This window comes from Theobroma cacao, chromosome 6 (genome assembly GCF_053813885.1).
Source record: "Theobroma cacao isolate CCN51 chromosome 6, ASM5381388v1, whole genome shotgun sequence".
Taxonomy (NCBI): domain Eukaryota; kingdom Viridiplantae; phylum Streptophyta; class Magnoliopsida; order Malvales; family Malvaceae; genus Theobroma; species Theobroma cacao.
Window position 1 is genome coordinate 2,882,553 of NC_142644.1, and position 22,042 is coordinate 2,904,594.

At 33.0% G+C, this 22,042-nt stretch overlaps 2 protein-coding genes across 2 annotated transcripts; one reads left to right on the plus strand and one right to left on the minus strand.

Annotated features, from left to right (window-relative positions):
• Positions 1-6,481: 6,481 nt before the first annotated feature.
• On the plus strand, positions 6,482-11,123 carry LOC18595318 (signal recognition particle subunit SRP54 2). The gene is made up of 9 exons (XM_018123485.2): positions 6,482-6,834; positions 7,261-7,360; positions 7,506-7,659; positions 8,230-8,380; positions 8,477-8,625; positions 8,758-8,858; positions 8,971-9,128; positions 10,251-10,365; positions 10,484-11,123. Exons 1-9 carry the CDS (start codon positions 6,604-6,606, stop codon positions 10,807-10,809), a joined length of 1,485 nt encoding a protein of 494 aa, XP_017978974.1. The 5' UTR covers positions 6,482-6,603; the 3' UTR covers positions 10,810-11,123.
• A 302-nt stretch (positions 11,124-11,425) lies between these two features.
• LOC18595319 (Phox (PX) domain-containing protein) lies at positions 11,426-19,901 on the minus strand. The gene is made up of 11 exons (XM_007023210.3): positions 19,538-19,901; positions 18,739-18,849; positions 17,782-17,880; positions 17,585-17,671; positions 17,031-17,139; positions 16,127-16,896; positions 14,483-14,647; positions 14,151-14,393; positions 12,993-13,211; positions 12,149-12,408; positions 11,426-11,795 (listed from the first exon to the last, which is right to left on the minus strand). The coding sequence occupies exons 1-10, from the start codon at positions 19,793-19,795 to the stop codon at positions 12,151-12,153; spliced, it is 2,319 nt and encodes a 772-aa protein (XP_007023272.1). The 5' UTR covers positions 19,796-19,901; the 3' UTR covers positions 11,426-11,795; positions 12,149-12,150.
• Positions 19,902-22,042: the final 2,141 nt, after the last annotated feature.

Sequence of the window (22,042 nt, forward strand, 5' to 3'; positions counted from 1 at the left end):
GTGAGATATAAAGCACAGCTTGTCGCACAAGGTTTTACCCAAAAGTCTGGTATTGATTATGAAGAGACATATTCTCCTGTGGTGGATGCAATTACATTTCAATATTTAATTACTCTGACAATACATGAAAAGGTTGAAATGCGTTTGATGGATGTAGTTACAGCCTATTTATACGACTCACTTGATAATGATATCTATATGAAAATCCCTAAAGGATTTGAGTTGCCTGAAGCACAAAAGTTAAAATTTCAGGAGATTTATTCGATCAAATTAAATAAATCTTTATACAGATTAAAACAATCTGGACGTATGTGGTATAATCGCCTTTGTGAATATTTGTCGAAAGAAAGCTATAAAAATGATCCTATATGCCTATGCATTTTTATTAAAAGATTTGGATATGAATTTGTGATAATTGCTGTTTATGTTGATGATCTAAGCATTATTGGAACTCCTAAAGCGTTATCAAAAGTCGTGGATTATTTAAAGCAAGAATTTGAAATGAAAGATCTTGGAAAAATAAAGTTTTGTTTGGGTCTTCAGATTGAACACTTGACAAATGAAATTTTTATCCATCAATCTAATTATATAGCGAAAGTGTTAAAACGATTTTATATGGACAAAGCATATCCATTGAGTTCGTCAATGATTCTAAGATCATTAGATGTGAAAAAAGACCCTTTTCCAATCTCGTGAGGATAATGAAGAACTTCTTGGTTCTGAAGTACCATATCTTATCTTAGTGCTAACAACCGGATGTTTCAACGACTAGATAAGGTAGTTTACGATCTAGAATGGGCCGAATGCTTATCCACTACACAAGTTCAACATCTGAACTAGGATGGGTCCGACCATTGTCCTCTTTTAATCTCCTGTTTTAATGCAAATCAAAAAGGTCCTTCAACATTTCACTTCCTGCATGCATGGACAAAACACCATGATTTTCTTAACTTTGTAGAAAATAGTTGACAAATTCCTTTACAGGCTACAAGACTGCAAGCATTTTGGTACAAACAATAGCTGCTTAAACAAGATTTGAAATGGTGGAATAAGTAGATTTTCGAAGACATCTTTAAAAACTTTCAGTTAGCGAAATTAGAAGTAGAAGAAAGAGAAATGAATTTCCAACAAGATCCTTTAGTAATTAACAGAGACCATATAAATAGAGCTTATGCTAAAGTCAACCACCAATTAAGTATTGAAAAACTTTTCTGGCAACAAAAATCTGGTGTCAAATGGTTGGTAGAAGGGGAACGTAACACAAAATTTTTTCATATGAAAATGCGAAAAAAGAAAGTGAGGAATCACATTCTCTGGATTCAAGACCAGGAAGGGAACGTCTTTGAAGATCCTCATCTAATTCAAAATTCTGCCATTGATTTTTTTCAAAAATTATTGAAGGCAGAACATTGTGACATATCTAGGTTCGATTCCTCTATTATTCCTCGGATTATCTCCAACACTGATAATGATTTTTTGTGTGCAGCCTCATCACTTTAGGAAGTCAAGGAAACAGTTTTTAATATTAATAAAGTTAGTGTTGCTGGCCCAGATGGTTTTTCATCTCTTTTTTAGCAACATTGTTAGGATATAATCAAGCAAGATCTTTTTGAAGCAGTGCTGGATTTTTTCAAAGGGACCTCACTTCCACGTGGTATTACTTCTACAACATTAGTCCTGCTGCCTAAAAAGCCAAATGCCTGCCAATAGAGTGATTTTCATTCCATTAGTTTATGTACTGTCTTAAATAAGATAGTAACTAAACTTTTGGCAAACCGACTATCCAAAATTCTTCCATCCATCATTTTAGAAAATCAAAGTGGTTTCGTCAAGGGCTGGCTTATAAGTGACAATATCTTATTAGCACAGGAACTAATCAGCAAACTAGATGCTAAATCAAGGGGAGGTAATGTGGTATTAAAACTAAATATGGCAAAAGCATATGATCATCTGAATTGGGATTTTCTTTATTTAATGCTGGAGCATTTTGGTTTTAATGCATAATGGATACATATGATTAAAGCATGCATTTCCAACTGTTGGTTTTCCTTATCAATGGTTCTTTGGTGGGTTATTTCAAATCCAAGAGGGGACTACGACATGGTGATTCGATCTCTCCTTTTTTATTTATTCTGGTTGCAGGATATTTGTCAAGGAGAATTAATTATTTATTCAGTTAGTATAATTCTTTGCAATATTTACCTGGCTACTGAATGCCAATTAGTCACCTTGCCTTTGCTGATGATATAATTATTTTCACTAATGGATGCCGCTCAACCTTGTAGAAAATTTTGAAGTTTTCACAAGAATATGAACAGGTGTCTGGACAGCAAGTTAATCATCAGAAAAGTTGCTTTATCACAACTAATGGTTGTGCACTATCAAGAAGGCAAATCATATCACATACCACTGGTTTTCACCACAAAACACTCCCTGTCACCTATCTCGGAGCTCCTCTATATAAAGGATATAAAAAGGTATTCTTTTTTTATTCTTTAATTACTAAGATTCAAGATCGTATTTCAGGTTGGGAGAATAAGATTTTATCAACTAGGGCCGAATCACGTTATTGAGAAGTGTTCTATCCTCACTTCCAATGTATTTGCTGCAAGTTCTCAAACCACTAACGACAGTGATTGAGAAAATAGCGAGGCTTTTAAATAGCTTCTTTTGGGGTGATTCAAATGAAAGTAAGAAGATGCATTGGGCGGCTTGGACTAAAATTACTTTCCCATGCTCGGAATGGGGACTTGATATCAGGAATTTGAAAGATGTGTTTAAGGCATTTACATTGAAATTATGGTGGAGATTTCAAACACGCAATAGCCTATGGACACATTTTTTGAGAACAAAATACTGTCATGGTCGAATACCCCACTATGTGCAACCGAAACTACATGACTCCCAAGTGTGAAAACGGATGGTAGGAGGTCAGAATGTGGCAATCCAGAACCCTCGATGGAGTATAGGAAAAGGGGAGCTATTTTTTTGCAACGATTGTTGGATGGGAAACCAACCTTTGGTAACCTCATTCCCTCCATTTCAAAATGATATGTCTTTTGTTAATAAATTTTATAATGGTGATAATTGGGATGTGGATACATTGAAATTATATCTGCCTATGAGACTAGTTGATGAGATATTACAGATTCCTTTCGATAAATCACAGGAGGATGTAGCTTATTAGGCCTTAACTTCCAATGAGGAGTTCTCTACCTGGAGTGCTTAGGAGGCAGTTAGGCGACGATAGTCACTAAATGCTTTGGGATCATTTATTTGGCACAGAAGCATTCTGTTATCTATTTCCTTTTTCTTATGGAGAGTATTACACAATTGAATTTCAGTTGAACTTTGGATGAAGGGAAAAGGTATTCATTTGGCCTCTAAATGTGTATGTTGCAACTCTAAGAAGTCCTTAATACATGTCCTTTAGGAAAATCCGATAGCGAAACAAGTTTGGACTTTCTTTGCAAAATTCTTTCAAATCAATCTTTTAAATCCTTAACATGTTTTTCAAATTATATAGGCATGGTATTATTCTGGTGATTATATTAAAAAGAGCCGTATCCGTATTTTACTCCTAATATTCATATGCTGGTTTTTATGGTTGGAAAGAAATGATGCAAAGCACAAGCACCTGAGTATGTATCCTGAAAGAGTGGTATGGCGAATTATGAAACTGTTAAGATAGTTACATGAAGGTTCTCTCCTGAAACAATGGCAGTGGAAAGGAGAAACAGACATAGCAGCTATGTAGGGTTTTAAGTTCTTCCCCAAACATTGTGCACCCTTTCAAATTATTTATTGGATAAAGCCATTTATAGGTAAACATAAATTAAATGTAGATGGCAGCTCCCAAAATTGTCAAAATGCAGCAAGTGGAGGGGTACTTCGTGATCATATAGGTAAACTCGTTTTTGGCTTCTCAGAGAATATTGGTCCTTATAATTCTTTGCAGGCGGAACTACATGCATTACTTCGATGGCCACTCTTATGCAAAGAACGAAATGTTGATAATTTGTGGATAGAAATGGATGCACTGGCGGTGATTCAGCAATCTCAGAAAGGGTCCCACGATATACGATATTAGTTGGAGTTTATATGGAAGTGCCTGCATAGTATCTCTTATAGAATTTCGCACATCTATTGGGAAGGTAACCAAGTAGTGGATTTCCTATCAAATAAAGGATACACATATCAGGATATTTGTGTATTTATTGAAGCATAAGGTGAATTACATGGTATGCTTAAGTTAGATAGATTTAATTTACCTTATATTCGATTTAAATAATTGTAAAGGAGTAGTACTCTTTATTTATAAGTTTTGTTATTTTAAAGTCCATTTTATTTTCTTATTTCATTGTACTAGTGGGGGATCCCTACTTTACTGTAGCATTAAAAGCTATGCATGTAAATTGGAATTCCCTACTTTAAGTATTTTTTCGATTCTGTCACATGCTCATGTAATTCTGGAGGTACGATTTAGGACCTCTTCTTTTTGTATCTTTATTTTAATTAATAAAATTTAATAGGGTAGTTGGGCCCTGCGGGAATTTTCAGCTTTTAAAAAAAAAGTACCATATCTTAGTGCAATTGAAGCATTAAGGTATCTTGCTAGCAATACACGACCTGATATATCATTTGCTATGAATTTATTAACATGATATAGTTTTTCTCCAACTCGAAGACATTGAAATGGAATTAAACATATACTTCGATATCTTCGAGGAACAATAGATATGGGCTTATATTATTCAAATGCATTAAAATCATATTTAATTGATTATGCAGATGTAGGATATTTATTAGATCCACATAAAGCTTGATCCCAGACAAGTTACTTATTCATATATGGAGGTACGGCTATTTCATGGCGTTCTGTAAAGCAAACTATAGTTGATACTTCTTCTAACCATGTGAAAATTTTAGCAACTCATGAGGCAAGTTGTGAATGTGTCTGGTTAAAATCTGTAACTCAATATATTCGAGAAACGTGTGATTTGTCTACCAAGAAAGAAATTCCAACAATATTATACGAGGATAATACTGCTTGCATAGCACAGTTAAAAGAAGGATATATTAAAGACGATTGAACACAACATATTTCGCCAAAATTCTTCTTCATTCATGACCTCCAAGAAAAAGGTGATATTAGTGTTCAATAGATTCATTCAAGTAACAATCTAGCATATTTGTTTACTAAAGCCCTTACTACTGCAACATTCAAAAAGATGGTACAAAATATTGGGATGTGTCACTTTAAAGATCTTAAATAATGCAATTGTCAATGGGAGTAAAATATGCACTGTACTTTTTTTCTTCATCAAGGTTTTTCCTACTAGGTTTTTCTTGATAAGGTTTTTAATGAGGCAGTATTTCATAAGCGTACTCTTGAAAAGAATATGTACTATTTTTCCTTAGATTTTTTTTTCATATGGTTTTTTCCTTATAAGGTTTTAACGAGAGATATTCTTAATACAATAGATATTCAAGGGAGAGTGTTATGAATATTTTTGTGAATATCTATTTATTCTATCTATATCTAGATTTGATGTAAATTAGATTGGATTAGGATTTAATCCATCTAATCTCTAAGTGTTATCTTCATCTCGTAAATTCTATCAAGATAAAAGAGTTATTTGCCTATAAATAGACCCCCTCAATTATTTATATACACACACTTCAATAAGATCTCTTTTCTCCCCCTAAATACTTTCTTTCTTCTCTTTAATTATTCTTTTCAGTTATCTTTATTTGTTCTTTTAAGTTATTTTTCATACCACATAATAGTTTTTAAGTTAAAAAAAAAATCAAACCAAACATGTTATTAGACTATGTTTGATAACAAAGAAAAAGGAAGAAAGAAAAAGTAACCGAAAGAAAAATATTGTTTCTTTCCTTCTCTTCTTCATTTGGTAAGAGCAATATATGAAGAGAAAGTAAAATGGATGAATTCGCACGTTTTCCTTCCCACCAAATCTAATCTTTTCAACTTGAGAATAAAATATTCTTTAAACTTAAATTAATCATGTTATTCAGAAAAATTTAAATTTTTACTTTTTTATTACATTTAATTAATTATTTATAATTTTATTTTAAATCAAATAAATTTTTATGACTAATAGTTGATTAATTGCATTGATATAATATGTTGACATAACATGATAATATGATTATATAAAAATTTCACTCTCTATGTCAATATCACGTGAATATAAAATAATAAATGAGTGGTATTTTGATTAATAATAATTAATTAATTATTAATTATAAAAATATATTTAACTTTAAATAAAAATTTAAAAACTTAATTACATATATTAAAAAATAAAGATTTATTTAAAGCATTTTACCTTAATTTAATAAGCGCAATCAAACCAGACTAAACCAAGCTTAGGCCGGGTCGTCTAAATGGACAGAAGTCTCAGCCCAAAACCCGGCCCAAATCGATCATTTCATTTTGCTGTTTTCTCCAGAACTTAGATTTTCATTTTCCCGTTTCTTCCCTCAAATCAGATTTCTCAGAAACCAAAAACCCTCAATCCTCAAAATCTCTCAAGAAAAAATAATCTCTTTGATTTCCGCAAGCAAAATCAAGCGAAAATGGTGTTAGCACAATTAGGAGGGAGTATCTCCCGGGCGATACAGCAGATGAGCAATGCGACGATAATCGACGAGAAGGTTTTGAACGAATGCCTGAACGAAATCACGAGGGCTCTTCTTCAGTCCGATGTTCAATTCAAGCTCGTTCGTGATATGCAGACTAATATTAAGAAAATCGTCAATCTTGATGATCTAGCCGCCGGTCATAACAAGCGCAAAATCATCCAACAGGTATTTCAATTTTTTTTGAAATATAATTTTTTCTTACTTTTTTATTGTTTTTTTTAATTGAGAATTTCGGTAAAGTTGAAATGTTATTGAGAGTTTTTTTTTATTTTAGTATTTTGAATTATTTGATGAAACTGTAAGTAAAAATATGAATTATTTGATAAATTTTGGGAATTTCCTTTTCTTTTTCTTTCATGGGTTTATTATGTAAATTAATTCAATGCTAAAATTCGTGAGGTTTTTGTCTTCCGTTTTTTCCTCCAAAATTTTGGTAAAAATGATTTAATGGCTCTCTGCTGGTTTTGTTTATGTAAATTTCAGGTAATGGGAAAATCTTTTAATCCAACGTTTTGCAGAAGAACAAAATTTTTGTTCATACTTTACTTGTATTACATATCATTTCTAAAAACGGTTTGTGTTTCATTGTAGGCAATTTTTAATGAGCTTTGTAAGATGTTGGATCCTGGGAAGCCGTCTTTTACTCCAAAGAAAGGGAAAACAAGTGTTGTGATGTTCGTCGGTTTACAAGGTAATCTTTGCTTTTACATTTTCATATACATTTTTGTGTGTTAACTGTTGTGAAATTTCTTGCTAAGGATCAAATGTTTTGCTCAGTTCACCTCAAATGGAAGACCTGAATTTTGCTGTTTATATCTGTTCGTGGAAATTTTCAGGGTCTGGGAAAACAACAACATGTACAAAGTATGCATATTATCATCAGAAAAAAGGTTGGAAACCAGCTCTAGTCTGTGCTGATACATTCAGAGCTGGTGCTTTTGATCAGTTGAAGCAGAATGCCACTAAAGCTAAGATTCCATTTTATGGAAGGTACTTTCTCATTTTCATTCGATGTTGTGGCCACATATGGACATTTAGGATCTGGATTGACTGTTGGTTTCACATAATGGCAGTTCTTTGTTTGAAGCCCTTTAATTCTTAGAATGGGGATGTGAAATGGAGAATAATGTTGACTCTAGGATAATTTTCATCAATGATATGAGGCATGTAGCTACTAGCTAATTTTTTATTTTCTTTTTCTTTCTCATGCAGAAAGGGAAAAAGAGGGAAGCATGAAAATATTTGCATGATATTATGTATTTAGCTAGTTTTCTTTTATGTTTCTGGATGAGTAATGCATGTCTGCACACCTATCTATGTATTCATATTGTGTATGCATATGCATGAAAGTATCTAACATGCATGAAATGCCCTTTATGGTTTCCACCCTATTGGATTGAAATGACTGTTTTTCATATAATTTCTGAGAGTATATGCTGTTTATTTTATAGTTATGATTCCTGCTATGGATTTTAACTCTGGAGAATATCTTTAGTTGTGTATCCATCACTTCAATGTGCACTTAATTAACTAGAATGATGTTTTCTGCTATACATTCAGCTACATGGAATCAGATCCTGTGAAAATTGCTGTGGAAGGTGTGGAGAGATTTAAGAAGGAAAATTGTGATCTTATAATTGTTGATACTAGTGGGCGCCATAAACAGGAGGCTGCTCTGTTTGAGGAAATGCGTCAAGTCTCTGAAGCAACGGTATTGTGCTGATTTTAGATACTCATTTTGTTTCAGAATAATGGATGCTATCAGTACCTTTTCACTAATTATTTTTGCTTCTCTTGTATATTGCAGAAACCAGATCTTGTTATTTTTGTTATGGATAGTAGTATAGGTCAAGCTGCCTTTGATCAAGCTCAAGCATTTAAACAAAGTGTTGCAGTCGGTGCTGTGATTGTGACCAAAATGGATGGTCATGCCAAGGGTGGTGGTGCTCTCAGTGCGTAAGTGTTATGATTGTTGTTACCTTGATTTGGTGTATCCACTCTAGTTAGTATTTGCATTTGCTTTATCTTTAGCTTCTGTTCTCATTATATGTATGTTTCTTGATTTTCTCCTTCTGTGGCTTGTACCAGGGTTGCTGCAACTAAGAGTCCTGTCATATTTATAGGAACTGGAGAACACATGGATGAGTTTGAAGTCTTTGATGTTAAACCATTTGTAAGCCGTCTTTTAGGTATGCATCTCCTTTTCCTGTAATGTATAATCCTCCAAACCACATAAATTTTGAGTTTCAAAATGGTGATATTTGTTGGAAACACTAACGTTGTGCTTATCTCTCTGAATAGGCATGGGTGACTGGTCTGGATTCATGGACAAAATTCATGAAGTTGTTCCCATGGATCAACAACCTGAACTTCTCCAAAAGCTTTCAGAAGGGAACTTTACCTTAAGGATTATGTATGAGCAATTTCAGAACATACTCAAAATGGGTCCAATTGGGCAGGTAATTATTAACTACTCTCTTTGAAAGTGTTTTTTGTTTAGTTCTTTGAATGTTTGTCAGTATTCTGCTGCATTTTCTTTTTGGGCAACGTTGAAGTTGGGTCTTTCTAATGGGTGTGCCTTGTACTGATTTTTCCATGTTGCATGCAATTTGGCATGCTCATGTATTTGAAAGCTGATGACTAAATGTTCATTTTGGTGGTTTGCACCCGTCTTAGATTTTCCATTGTGTGAACTTTTAATTGCTGTGCATGTTTGATGTTAGACATTTTTGCAATTGTTGCCATTCGCCATAAAGATTTACTCAACTAATTAGTAAATTATAATAATTTTTTCTCAAACTAATTATTAAATTATAATCATTTTTAGCAATTTTGATAAGCAGTCTTATTGTTCAAGAGGTGGCATTCTAAGTTTAAGCTAAACATTTTGTGGAAGAGAGTAGAAATTAACACTTTGGTACCTAACAAAAAAAAATTAACACTTTGGTAATAGGGGAGAAGATGCTTGTATGATATTTATAAATGAACTTGGATACAAGACCAGCATACTCCTAACATTGAAACTATATCAAGGAGGTGGAATTCCCCTCCATGCTGCAAGAACTTAGTTAGTGCCTTCATGGATAAAGTGCTGCCTCATAATCTGGTTTACAGTAGTGCATTCCAATCAGCTAAACGAGAGATGTCTCCCTGGAAAATTAGGTACAGACAAGTTTCTATTGTTCCTAGCCTGTTTCCTTGTGTTGAGAGTATCAATCTTGTTGCAGTAAAGTCTTCGCTTTCCTGTTGTGCAAATATTTCCCGCATTTATATTGGTGACGTATTTTAAACACAGAAATAAATTTTAATACATAAAATACATTCAAGTTTACATGTTTATTATCAAGCATTGACTTGCTTGGTCACAAATTTTGTAAGCATTTATATTAGGGGCTCATGTATAAGTTTTTGTACAGTGATTTTGTCTACCATCCAACGCCCCCTACCCCTCAAATTTCCATTCTTTGTCACTTATCTTTCCTTTCACTCTACTCCTTTTTGTTAATGCAGTTGAGTAATTTATTTCCTTGGTAGGAGGCTTTAACTTTATGAAAATGATTTACTTTGGTTGCTTTCTGCAGGTCTTCTCAATGCTTCCAGGATTTAGTGCTGAATTAATGCCGAAAGGTCGTGAAAAAGAAAGCCAGGCAAAGATCAAGCGCTACATGACCATGATGGACTCAATGACAAATGAAGGCAAGTAAATGCTGCTTTATTCAATTTCTTGAGACATGTAATATTGCCTGAATTGTAGGATTTAATAGGATCACTAGTTAAATCTGTTTTTTTTTTTAACACTGTTAATATGTTGCAGAGTTGGATAGCCCAAACCCAAAGCTCATGAATGAGTCAAGGATGATGCGGATAGCACGGGGATCTGGTCGTCATATTCGAGAGGTAATGGAAATGTTGGAGGAGTACAAGCGCCTTGCTAAGATATGGAGCAAGATGAAGGGGCTTAAAATTCCTAAGAAGGGTGAAATGAGTGCCTTGTCTCGTAACATGAATGCGCAGCACATGAGCAAGGTTCTCCCTCCACAGATGCTAAAGCAGATCGGTGGCATGGGTGGCTTGCAGAACTTGATGAAGCAAATGGGTTCTGCCAAAGACATGATGGGGATGTTTGGAGGTGGGGAATAGTAACTATTATACACGACTCTGACCTTGTACTATCAAATTCACTTGGCTGCTACCGCTTGACTCCCTGGTGAAGACTGAAGACATCTGCATCCCCAGACCCCAAGCAAGTCCTTGTGCAAATTGTGTTTTCAGGAGATTTTATTTCTTGCAGGCTAATGCATTTTGATTTTGATTTTTTTTTTTCCCATTTCTCAACTTCCTTCAACATTTAGAATTAACAGTAATTTTTCTCTTTTTGTACGTATTTTAGATGATCAAAGAAAGAGTGCATGGTATTGAGCAATGGCCATTCATAGATTGACCACTGAGTTAAACACTCAAGTGCAGAATTGAAATAAGTTTGAAATGGTGAAGCAAAGTTTTCATCATGTACAAAAATAACTTATTAATGAGATTATATCTTTTGAGTCACATTTGTTTGCGAAGGTGTTCATATATTTGGGTTTCATCACTTGCGACAATATGATGCTTCTAATATTGCAAGACAAAACCAAAGAGCTGGTTTCTAAAGATCTTCCGTATTAAGAGATTAGATGAGTTTAGGATTATAAAGGGTTTAATATTTTATTAATGTGAAACTACCCATGAGAGATATTAAGATAATAATGATATTACATTAATAAGCAATGAAATAAATCTTTCGAATTGAAAATGAAAATGTGAATCAGTGACAATTAGGAATCTCTAATCAAGGAAAACACACGAGGCTTGTCCTCGAACAACCCACCCTTTCTATTACCAGAAAGCATCACAGCCCAATGCTTTAGTATATCATTTCGACTTCTACCTTTCGAGCTTCACTGCTTACTTATCTACACAATTCTCATCTTCTACCATTCCCCACACCGAGAAATCATGTTTTCTTTCACTTTACACTATCTACTACACTCTTCTTTTGTAACATTGATCAAAGGAAATTCTACCAGAAAGTTCAGAATACCCCTTCGGTTGCTGTCTTTTCCAGATGCATCTTTCTCCCAACTTTTCTGCATTAGAATGCCATTATCAAGTTAATTTCTAATATTTCCATTTATCAAATGTTAGTGAGCTTAAGGCAGTTTGCACAACCATGAAGGTAAGACTTCGTTGAATTTCAGGAGAAAAATCATGCAAAAACTTATACAAATCCTTATTGGACTGCTTTCCAAATGATGGCAGAAATGTTACAGTTGATTAATCTTAAATGAAAACAAAACTTGATATTAAAAGATAACAACAATAAACAAAAAAAACAGAGTTATTTGGAAAATATGCTGTATTAACATAGCATTGATAAAGTATACTCCTTGAATTCAGAAACAAATTATGAGTTCTCATTTATAGTCATCCACAAAGTTACCTTTACAAGAACTTGCTCAGAACAGTTTTACTCAAAGGGGCCTCTTCTTCCTCATCATCCTTGTCTTCCGACTTCACATATGTGTTGAGAGCACAGCGTATTACTGAGTTCACCTGCTTCCTTAATGTTGCATTATCAACAAAAATATCTGTTACCATCTTCCTTAACTCATCATCGGTTCTTTTATCACCGCCTTTCATGCTGTGACTCTCATCCAATCTAGCCACAGAATTTTCTACATCTTGTGCAAGGAGCTGTGCCTGTCCATACGTAAAGAAGTCAGCACTAGAATATTGTTTGATTTCAAGGAATTCTAGGAAGCAGTTATAGAGAAGAATATGCACATCAACATGCAAAATAAATCATGAAGGAATTCATAAAAGTATAAATCCTCGGGGCAAACTTAGCAGGTGAAGAGGATCACACCACACAGTTTACCAAAGATAGTGCTTGTACCAGTTTCACAGAGAGAGAGAGAAGAAGAAGAAGAAGAAGATGAAGAAGTGATTGCACCACCAAAAAGAAAAAATAAATTGATAGAAAGCACTGAAACTGACTCATTCCCGTAGTTACGGTAATAAATATAATAGCTTCATACAATGCATCTAGTATACAATACATACATTACTACCTTAATACGGTAGACAAACAGATATAAAGAAATGCGCATTCACAGGCACATAAATTCATGTCAGTTATTAAGCAATTTTTTAACTATCATAACTCATAAAGGGAAAATTTTCAAACCTTAAATAAAAAATCAATCCACATGCCAAAACTTTCTGAGAGAAAGGGTTTCAAGAGCATGTTAATACAAAGAGTTCAGAAAACTGATTCTGGATACCTCAGCAAGAAGGAGACCAATTCGATTATCCGATGTTGTCAAGAGATCTAGAGCATCAGATGGAGATGAAGTATCAACAATTAATTTATCCTCCTCCTCGCTAAGGAAATTAACACTACATTCTTCAAGCCGATCACGAAGAAGATTACATTCGTGAAGGAGTTTTGTATTTGCAGCATTGGCATGCTCCATCCTTTGCTTTTCCTTCTGCAGAACCCTCTGAAAAATGCACATGGAAAACAGAATGAGAATATACCTGTTAAAATATAACAAACCTACAAAAATAAGTTTTCTTTTGAAAAGGGTAGTCACTTAAGAACACAATGCCCTAGTAACAGCTTCATAAATCACTTTTCTTGTCATATAATTTTTTATAATCCTCCGTTTTATATAAGATGTTCAACCTAGCAAAGATTCAAAGATGATTTAGATCCTATCATGAAGGATCACATTCCTAACAGAATTCTCCAGTCTTTGCAATGCCTAAAGAATTAAGGACTTCAAGTTTGTCTGAAGTAGAAGAAAAATAGAATCTCGATCATTGACTTTCAGAAGGTCATGTAGTCTCTAACATCTTTTTTTATATGGGATGGTCTTTAACGTGTAAAAACAGAAATTTTGACACTTACGAAGGTTCTTCTTTCAGAAAGACAAAAAACAATTAATGTGCATGGGTGGTCATCACCCATGACAATTCAATCACTATCTGAAATGTTTCTTACTTCACATGCCTTTACCATAAGGCTCAAAAGTCGGTGAATAATGTTCCAATCAACATGCATTTAGACCGAACATTAGACCGCCAATGCATGATGAAATCACTGTAACAACAAATATGAGTACCCTAAAAGGACCAAGGAAGATGTCACAAAAAAAGTGAAAAAACAAAAAAAAAAACTTTTACTTTTTCTAAGAAAGAGAGCAATCAAAGAGAAATGAACCAAAAACGTCAAACATTGATGGAAGGAGCTTGTCAGCTTGATACATACTGCATTATGAATTCTTTGACACCAGTTGATTCAATAGATTATATATTAAAAAAAATGGCTCCTACATGATGCATTTTTCCCCAAGAAAAAACAAAAGACCAAAATGAGAAGGCAAAAAGACAAACAGATATAATATTATAGTTTGTTGAAGGAAGAGATGATGACATACCTCCAATTCTAGTTTTTCTTTCATCACACGACTAAGCTCTTGCTTCAATTCGGATTGAGAACTTCGAAGAGATTTCACCTCCTTGACAAGGACCTTTACTTCTGCTTTTGATTTCACCTCTAACTCCTCATGATGTTTATGCAAGTTTGCAAGCTGTTCTCTAGCAACATCTAACTCTTGCAGCAACATTTTGCTCTCTTGAATGATTAATAAATTTGCAGACTCAACACGTGCCTTTTCATCCTGGAATATTTTAGCACTTATTAGCTAAAGTTATCACTAATTGTATAAAAATGTTATCAAAAGGAAATGCTAACAACACAAGGAGAAACCTGTTCAGTCTTTAATTTCAGTTCCATCTCCAAACACTGCTTCCGAAGTTCCTCCATATCCCACTGCATTTGAGTAAATCTTTCTCTTTCAAGTAAAACAGCTTGCTGCATGTTTTCATCACAATTATCTCTAGTGGTTTCAAGTTCCACTTCCAAATCCTTGACCTGCAAGGAAAAGTCCTATCAAGTCAGTCATATTAATTATGCTAATTAAATTACGATAATTACACTTCATTAAGTATGTTAAGACAACCCTTTTTTCATATGCAAAAGGTATGACCCAAATCCAAGCAGAATGGAGGCAAAAAAAAACAATGGCCCAACATAACAGGTTTGAGATTAAGGCTTAGTTGAGTTGACCGGAGTTCAGTTTCCACACAATTAAATCTAGTATCATATAATCACCATAAACCAGAGCATCGCAATTCCCAACGACATTGAAGCTGTAAAGAAAGGTTTTCAAAGCAACCATTTCTCAGTCCTAAAAATAGTTCACAAACCTACTAAGCTGCATTAAAAAATGTCTAAGTCCATAAATCTGACAAATCAAACTTAGCATAATGTTTAGTTTATAAGGAATCCAATCTAAAATCTTCTAACCCTAGCCATTTATCAATATATTGTCAGTCTACTTACACACAGCAGCTAGTTAGTTTTCTGGCCTTCAACAACCAATATGAGTTGTAATTATTGCCCATATCAAGCTTCAACAATTAGTCTTGGGAAGTATATTTTGTGAAATTATATTCCACGCCAGAAATGGCCTTCTGTTCAGACAACCATGTGTTAGCTGTTCAGGTTGACTCTATGGTAATAACACTGCCAGAGCCTAATTTAACTACCCCAGGAACAAATGAGTGCCAAGTTAGCTCCCTCTTCAATTAAGAGATTATTCTTTGGACAATGCCAAAATATCCGCTATATTGATGTTTTGGAATTGCAGTATTCTTTTTTCACATGCCCGTCCTTGTCAAAAATAAATAATATAAATAATTAAGTCGTTCTTGGCTGGTAGGAAGTTGACTAGTAGTAGAAGTGATGTTCTGCAAAAGGTGATCTAATAAGATCTTACACTTCTAGCGTTTCCACACCACATGTTCTCTCTTGAGATTTTCATCAATATCGAACACTAACAAGATCGAAAGTTTGAGCACAAAGTCCATTTTCTCCAAAGATCAAAAAAGTAAAAGATAAGCCTCACCAGCTGATCACCAAAGAGTGTCCAGATCATAGATCATAAAAGCTACCATCTCTTTCTTTCATATATTTTGTGGACTAACATCATAAGATCCTAAAGATGACATCTTGAGAAGGTAAGGATCTGATTGCCACGTATTTAAACCAAGAAAATCACGTCAAAGCACTAAGAAGCTAAAGGAACCCTAATCTTCTGATACCATAGGTCAGCCTTCAGGCATTTGAGAGGAATAAAAATAAGATCAATGAGTGCATTAGAGATTCTCAGGTAATGAAAGATCTATAAACTAAAACAACACAATTAAATAACTAATACCATGGACATAAGCAAATATAACAAAGAGCATAGAAGAATGACAGAGTAATACACATTTCTTCGTCAATGAAATGAAGGAAATAGAAATTGCATTAAAAGGGCTTCTAAATTCTAACCGTAGTTAAAAATACCTTTGTTTCCAGGAACTGTCTGACTGCAACTTCTTGATTCAACCTTGATATAAGATCTTCCATGTCTGTTTTTGCTGTAGCTAGTCTCCTCTGCAGTGTATTGAGAACCCTTTTTAATTTATGGCGCTCCTCCGATAGAAAAAGGACAAGCAAATCTCTATGGAATTGTAAATCTGAGCTGAAAGAATCCAATGTTCTAGGAGCTTCAGCATTTTCAGGAAGGTTAAGTATCCCATCACCAAACAAACTAGCTACTCCTAAATTCGATATTTCACTAGCTCTCACAGAACTTAAGTCACTTCCAATGCTCTCTGTTGACAATCTTCGAACATGGCCATCCATTTTGCTATAGTCTAGTTCAGGCAAATGCTTTGCTCCATCTCCAGGCAGAAATCTAGTGTCAATTGTATTTCCTCTAAGTTTATCTCCTGCAATTTCACTTTCTTTTCCAGAATGCATTTTTTGCTTGGAAAACTTTTCTAGGTTTTCCAGAATAAAGTTCTTGTTAAATATGCCATACTTCATAGTTTTTTCCAAGGGTTCAATCAAATGCGGCTCAGAAGTTGAAGGTTCCATGGAAGGATCAGCAGAACTAACTTTTCTGTATCTTGGTGTTCCAAGCTCAGACATATCCTCAGAAGAAGCATCATGATCAGATGCAATTGAACTACCAATAATCAGGGAAACATCTGAGTTGGTCTTGGACAGAAATGAAGGAACCACACCGCTGACAGAAGAAACAGCATTTGATTGATTTATGTTGTTGAAAGCTGTAACAAAACAAACACATTTAGTTCCATGCACATTTAGTTCCATGGAGCATAACCTAATATAAATACAGGCAGCAGTTGAAAATATAAAAATGCATTCATCCATTTATAGTAGGCATCAAGGAAACACCTACAAGACCTCGCAGCAGCTTCTAGCTCGAGAAATGTTGCCACTGAGACACTTCGGGAAATATCAATATCTGATAAAACTTTTTCCATCCAATCCTCCAAAGAACACCTTCTCTGCAATAAACTAACCATTTTGAGAACATTATTATTAAAAATGTTGTATTATTCCCAAAAATAATGGAAACAAATGAAGCTCATTTCAAGCATTAACAAAAGGAGAATGCTCACAGTTTCATGTCAACAAATTACACAAGTAAATGTTCAGTTTTCAGATTGCCAATAAATAATGAGAAAAGGGTTAAAGTTGGACATAATACACTATTCAACATTCATCCACTTCATGAGCACAATCAATAGCTATAGGATGGTCAGTTGCTTTTTGCCCAGATCCTTATGACTCACTTATGTATGCATAGAATATATGAGATAAACTCTTAATTTTCTTAGGTTGCCTAACATAATTGATTTCTTTTGCAGTGAGCGTTTCGGAAAACTACAAGCCTATTATGATAAAGATTCATATTGTTGCCATGGAAAATAAGCAAATATTATAGCTTACCTCCTCCAACAGTGTTCGGCTTTTCATCCTCAAAATCCCCTTTGGAGGAGCTGGGGGCAGACTTTTCTTGGGAAATATCTTCTTAAGCTGCCAAAAAGAGGAAGAAAATGAGAATGCACTAAACCATGCTTTCGCATAAGAGAAACAAAGAAGATAAATACACTTTCTCAGTGACAAAATGAAGTTCCAAAACTTACTTCAGATAGTAGCTTCAAGAAATCACTAAATCTTCGTAAGATTTCTCGGCTAGTAGTGATGCCTTCTGGTGATTGAATGCCAACTTGAACCCTGAAAAACTGTCCTCAATAATGTTAAAACAAAAATAAGTGAAGCAAATACTGCTTAACTAGAACTTAACAACCACATCAAATGAGGAGAAAAGTCACCAATACAGTTAAAAACAATCCCCATAGGAAATAAATCTCTCTTATCATTTCATAACAGATAATACAATAATATACGAAAAAAAAAAAGAAAAAAACCATAAATAATAACTTCATGGAAGTAATGCAGAGGCCAAGATATTAAACCATACACATAATACCCAATATACCAAAGAAAATTTTATAAATATTCTATTTCTCTTCCTTTCTTTGGTTTTCTTTGGTTGGGTGAGGGGAGGGGAGGGGGGTGTTGTCCCAAGTTCTAACTCCTAAAGTGGCTTCACCCCTAATTGAATTCCTATTGGCTAGTGACCCAATAAGTAACAACTAGTGCCTCTAAATACCAAAGCGTTCCTACATACATTTTTGATAAACCTCACCTCAATCCCACTCAAATCCTCTCTAGATTACTTCACTCTCATCTTAAGTATGCCTTGTTTCTTTCCTAGCTAATTCTTCGCACGAATCAAAAGACCCCGAAAAATTTACGACCTCAGAATATGTTTGAAGAAGTAATCTCTGGGTAACAAAAATAAAGATGCAGATGTTGCTAGATAAACAGGTACTCAAAAAAATATTCTGGCAATCATGTCATATAGTTCATTTCCTTCCATCCCAGTTAATGCATAACTAACATCTTTGCAGTCTATCATGAAAACTTATATAGCAATATGACTACATGGAAAGAAAAATTATCACATCAAAATGACAACAGCAATCTAATTTGAAAGAGCTCAATACTCCCAAAAATAAAAAATAAAAAAGCAGTACCACAATAGGGTCTGAACCTCGGGATTTTGGTAGAAGAACCCAAGAAGGAATTGTAATGCAGTAACTCCATCCTGTATGAGGGTCGTGAGGCCAAACAGTGTCCCGCCCATCCTATATTGAAACTCAAATTAAAGAATGTTATTGGTGAAAATGAACTGAATTTCAAAAACAACACTCAAATAAATAAAACTTCTCATCAACTGAACATGCTAATATCATGCAGCACTGCAACCAAGGGGTTGGTTGCACACCTCATCAAAGCTAACCGTACAAAGAAGCGGAAAAGATTACATGTGCAAAATATGAAATGTTATAAGGAAACACATATCAAACAGACAGAACATCATTTTCTTAACCAGTCAGCATGCTAGTATGGTTCACTTCGTTCTCTGGCACTCAACAATTAAACTGGCAAATAAAAGCTTATATGACAATCGGCAAAAAATAAAAAATAAAAAAAGAGAAAATTAGCTCAAGGGCTTCAATCTTCTATATTCATGAATCAGAGCATAAAAAATAGTCATTCCTACAGCAGCACGACTTGTTTTAATTCTCCTTTTTTTTCAAACCAGCAAAAAAGAAAAGGGATAGCGAACCACAACAACAACCGCTAGTACTGATTCAAACATGAGCTTTTACCTTCAAAACTATCCTCCATTTGCAAGAAATATTTTATTCAGCTCAAATTAAGTCAAAATTAAACCCTTAAAACAAAAGGAGGCAAAGTATTTAAAAGGAAAAAAAAAACTTAGCTTTGAAAACATCAAAATTCAAGTGAAATCGAGAAAAGAGGAAATACCCATTTGCGAGGAGGGATAGACCAGTCCATCCCCAATGGCAATGGCGAGGTCCCATCATGGCGGTACCTTGGTGGGCTCCTACGATTGGCCATCGAAGCTCTTTTATTTTCATCATCATCATCACCACCAGAATCACGGCCGTTAGAATCATCGTGAGGTCTGATTAAGAAATCGGACGATGATTGGTGATCGATGATTGGATTATCAGAGAAGTTGGCGAAATCGAATAAAGACAGATCGTGCGCGTAAAGATTCATTTTTTGGTATGTTCCTACAAAGGGAACTCGGGTTCCTCTGCTTTATGTTTCTGGGTTTGGGACAGACTGAAATTTTAGACCCTAGCTTTCTATCTTTCAATTTGCTTTTGTTTCCCAACTAATTGTCTTTGGGTCAACTTGAAAATGACGATACCTTACTTTTACAGTGGTAAAATATCAATTTTAATCGAAAGTTTAAATGAATTTATTAGTTTTCGATAAGAACACTTCCATCCAGAAAAATATATTTCGTTGAAATTATTAGTGTTTCACTTAATGACGTAATAATATTAAAATAATAATTTTATTTTTCATTAATTTTAAAAATTATTAATATATAATTTTTATTAATTTAAAAAATAATAATAATAATAACATAGAGAAACACCGAATCTAAGAGAGGGGAGTACGGACTGGTGCTCCTGTTTCTTGAAAAGCTCAGGAGCATTAATCGGTATTTTTATTTTATTTTATTTTTTAAAAAAATATAAAATAATTTTTTAAATTAATAAAAAAATATTTAAGTTTTTTTCGTAATTTTTATTTATGGTGCTTACATTTTTCTGGTGAAATATTTATTTCAAAAATTAATAGATTTGTCTAAAATTTCAATTAAAATTTAAGATTGTAGGGTATTTTACCTTTTTATTTTTTTTTAATTTTTATTACTTGTAAAAGAAAATTTTGAAATACATAATTATCATGTGTCCACTTTTTCAATCAAAAGACATGTCTATTAAGTAAAACAAATCCATATTTATATATTCAAATTCATCTTATTTCTTATGAGATATATAACATTTTACTTTATTTAATTATACAATGTTGTACTAACGTTTTACTCAAAACGGACACCCGAATCTACCTTGACTTTTGATATCAAAATGAATCAAATTCAGACTCGATGCACACCAAATATCTCTAAAGATATCCTCTTATTGGACGACGAAAAATTTTATTAATATACAATACATTTATAAGATAATAATCAAACATTATGTTATCATTAAATTTTTTATTTTGAAAGTCTATTGTTAAAATATATTATATCAATATTAATATATGAATAACTATTTTCAATATTAAAACCTACTTTAAAATGTTTAAAATAGAAAATAGATATAGACATATAACAAATTATATATTTTTTGTATAATACTATTAATATTAATTAATCTATGTTGATAATAAACTAATAAGTGATATTATGCTAGTATTAAAATATATATTATCATTACTAATTAATGTTGATATATTAATCATCATTAATTAACATGTAAATAAGTATTTTAATGAATAAATTATATTTAAAAATTAATTCATATGATAAAAAATGGTGATAAAAATGTAGCAAATATTATTATATAACATAAAATATATTGCAATAATATTGACATCATAACGTAATCAAACTTGTTAACTGTCATTATAGTAGAATATACATCTTTATATAACATATTCATTTTACTATATTGTACTATACAATGTTTAATATATTATTATTATTTATACAAAATTTGTATATACTCCAATATTATTATAATTTAAACATAATTACATATTATATTATTGCATTTATGATTTTATAATTGTATTATTTATAATAATTCTAATTTCAATTATTGCACTTATAAACTTTCTATTTTCCTGATATTAAATATTGTAAACCAAAATAACAAATTATAGAAGAAAGAAAATTGAATAAACATACACGTGGCAACTTCGCAGTGGGCCCACCGGTTCAAAGCGAAATGAAAAACGTGCAGCTACCAGGCCACGGGAAATGGCAATATCCTATTGGCTGATGTGGCTAGGGTCGAATTGGAATTTTAACCATATTTTAAGAAATAATAATTACATTAATTTAAAAATTTATTTTTATAAATAAGAAATATTAATCTTAGTTATAAAGTGAAAATTTTTATCAAAATATATTAAAATTTGAAAAAAAATAATTTTGATTATATTAAAAATGTTAGCTCAATAATAATGTGAAAATATAAAAAATGAATGAATAGGTGTTATAAAAATTTGTTTCAATAAATTAATCTTTTAATGGAAGCAATCCAAAAGAAAACTTTTTCATTGAGGACAAGTTAAAAACAAATTTCTCAACTTGTATTTTTCAATCAAATTGTGCCAAAAATAAAATTTATAAGCAAACAATATGAAAACTAAATTTGACAAACTCTTTAAGGTAAAATGCACAAGTGTAAAGTTTTCACAAACTTCCAATCTAGACAAACT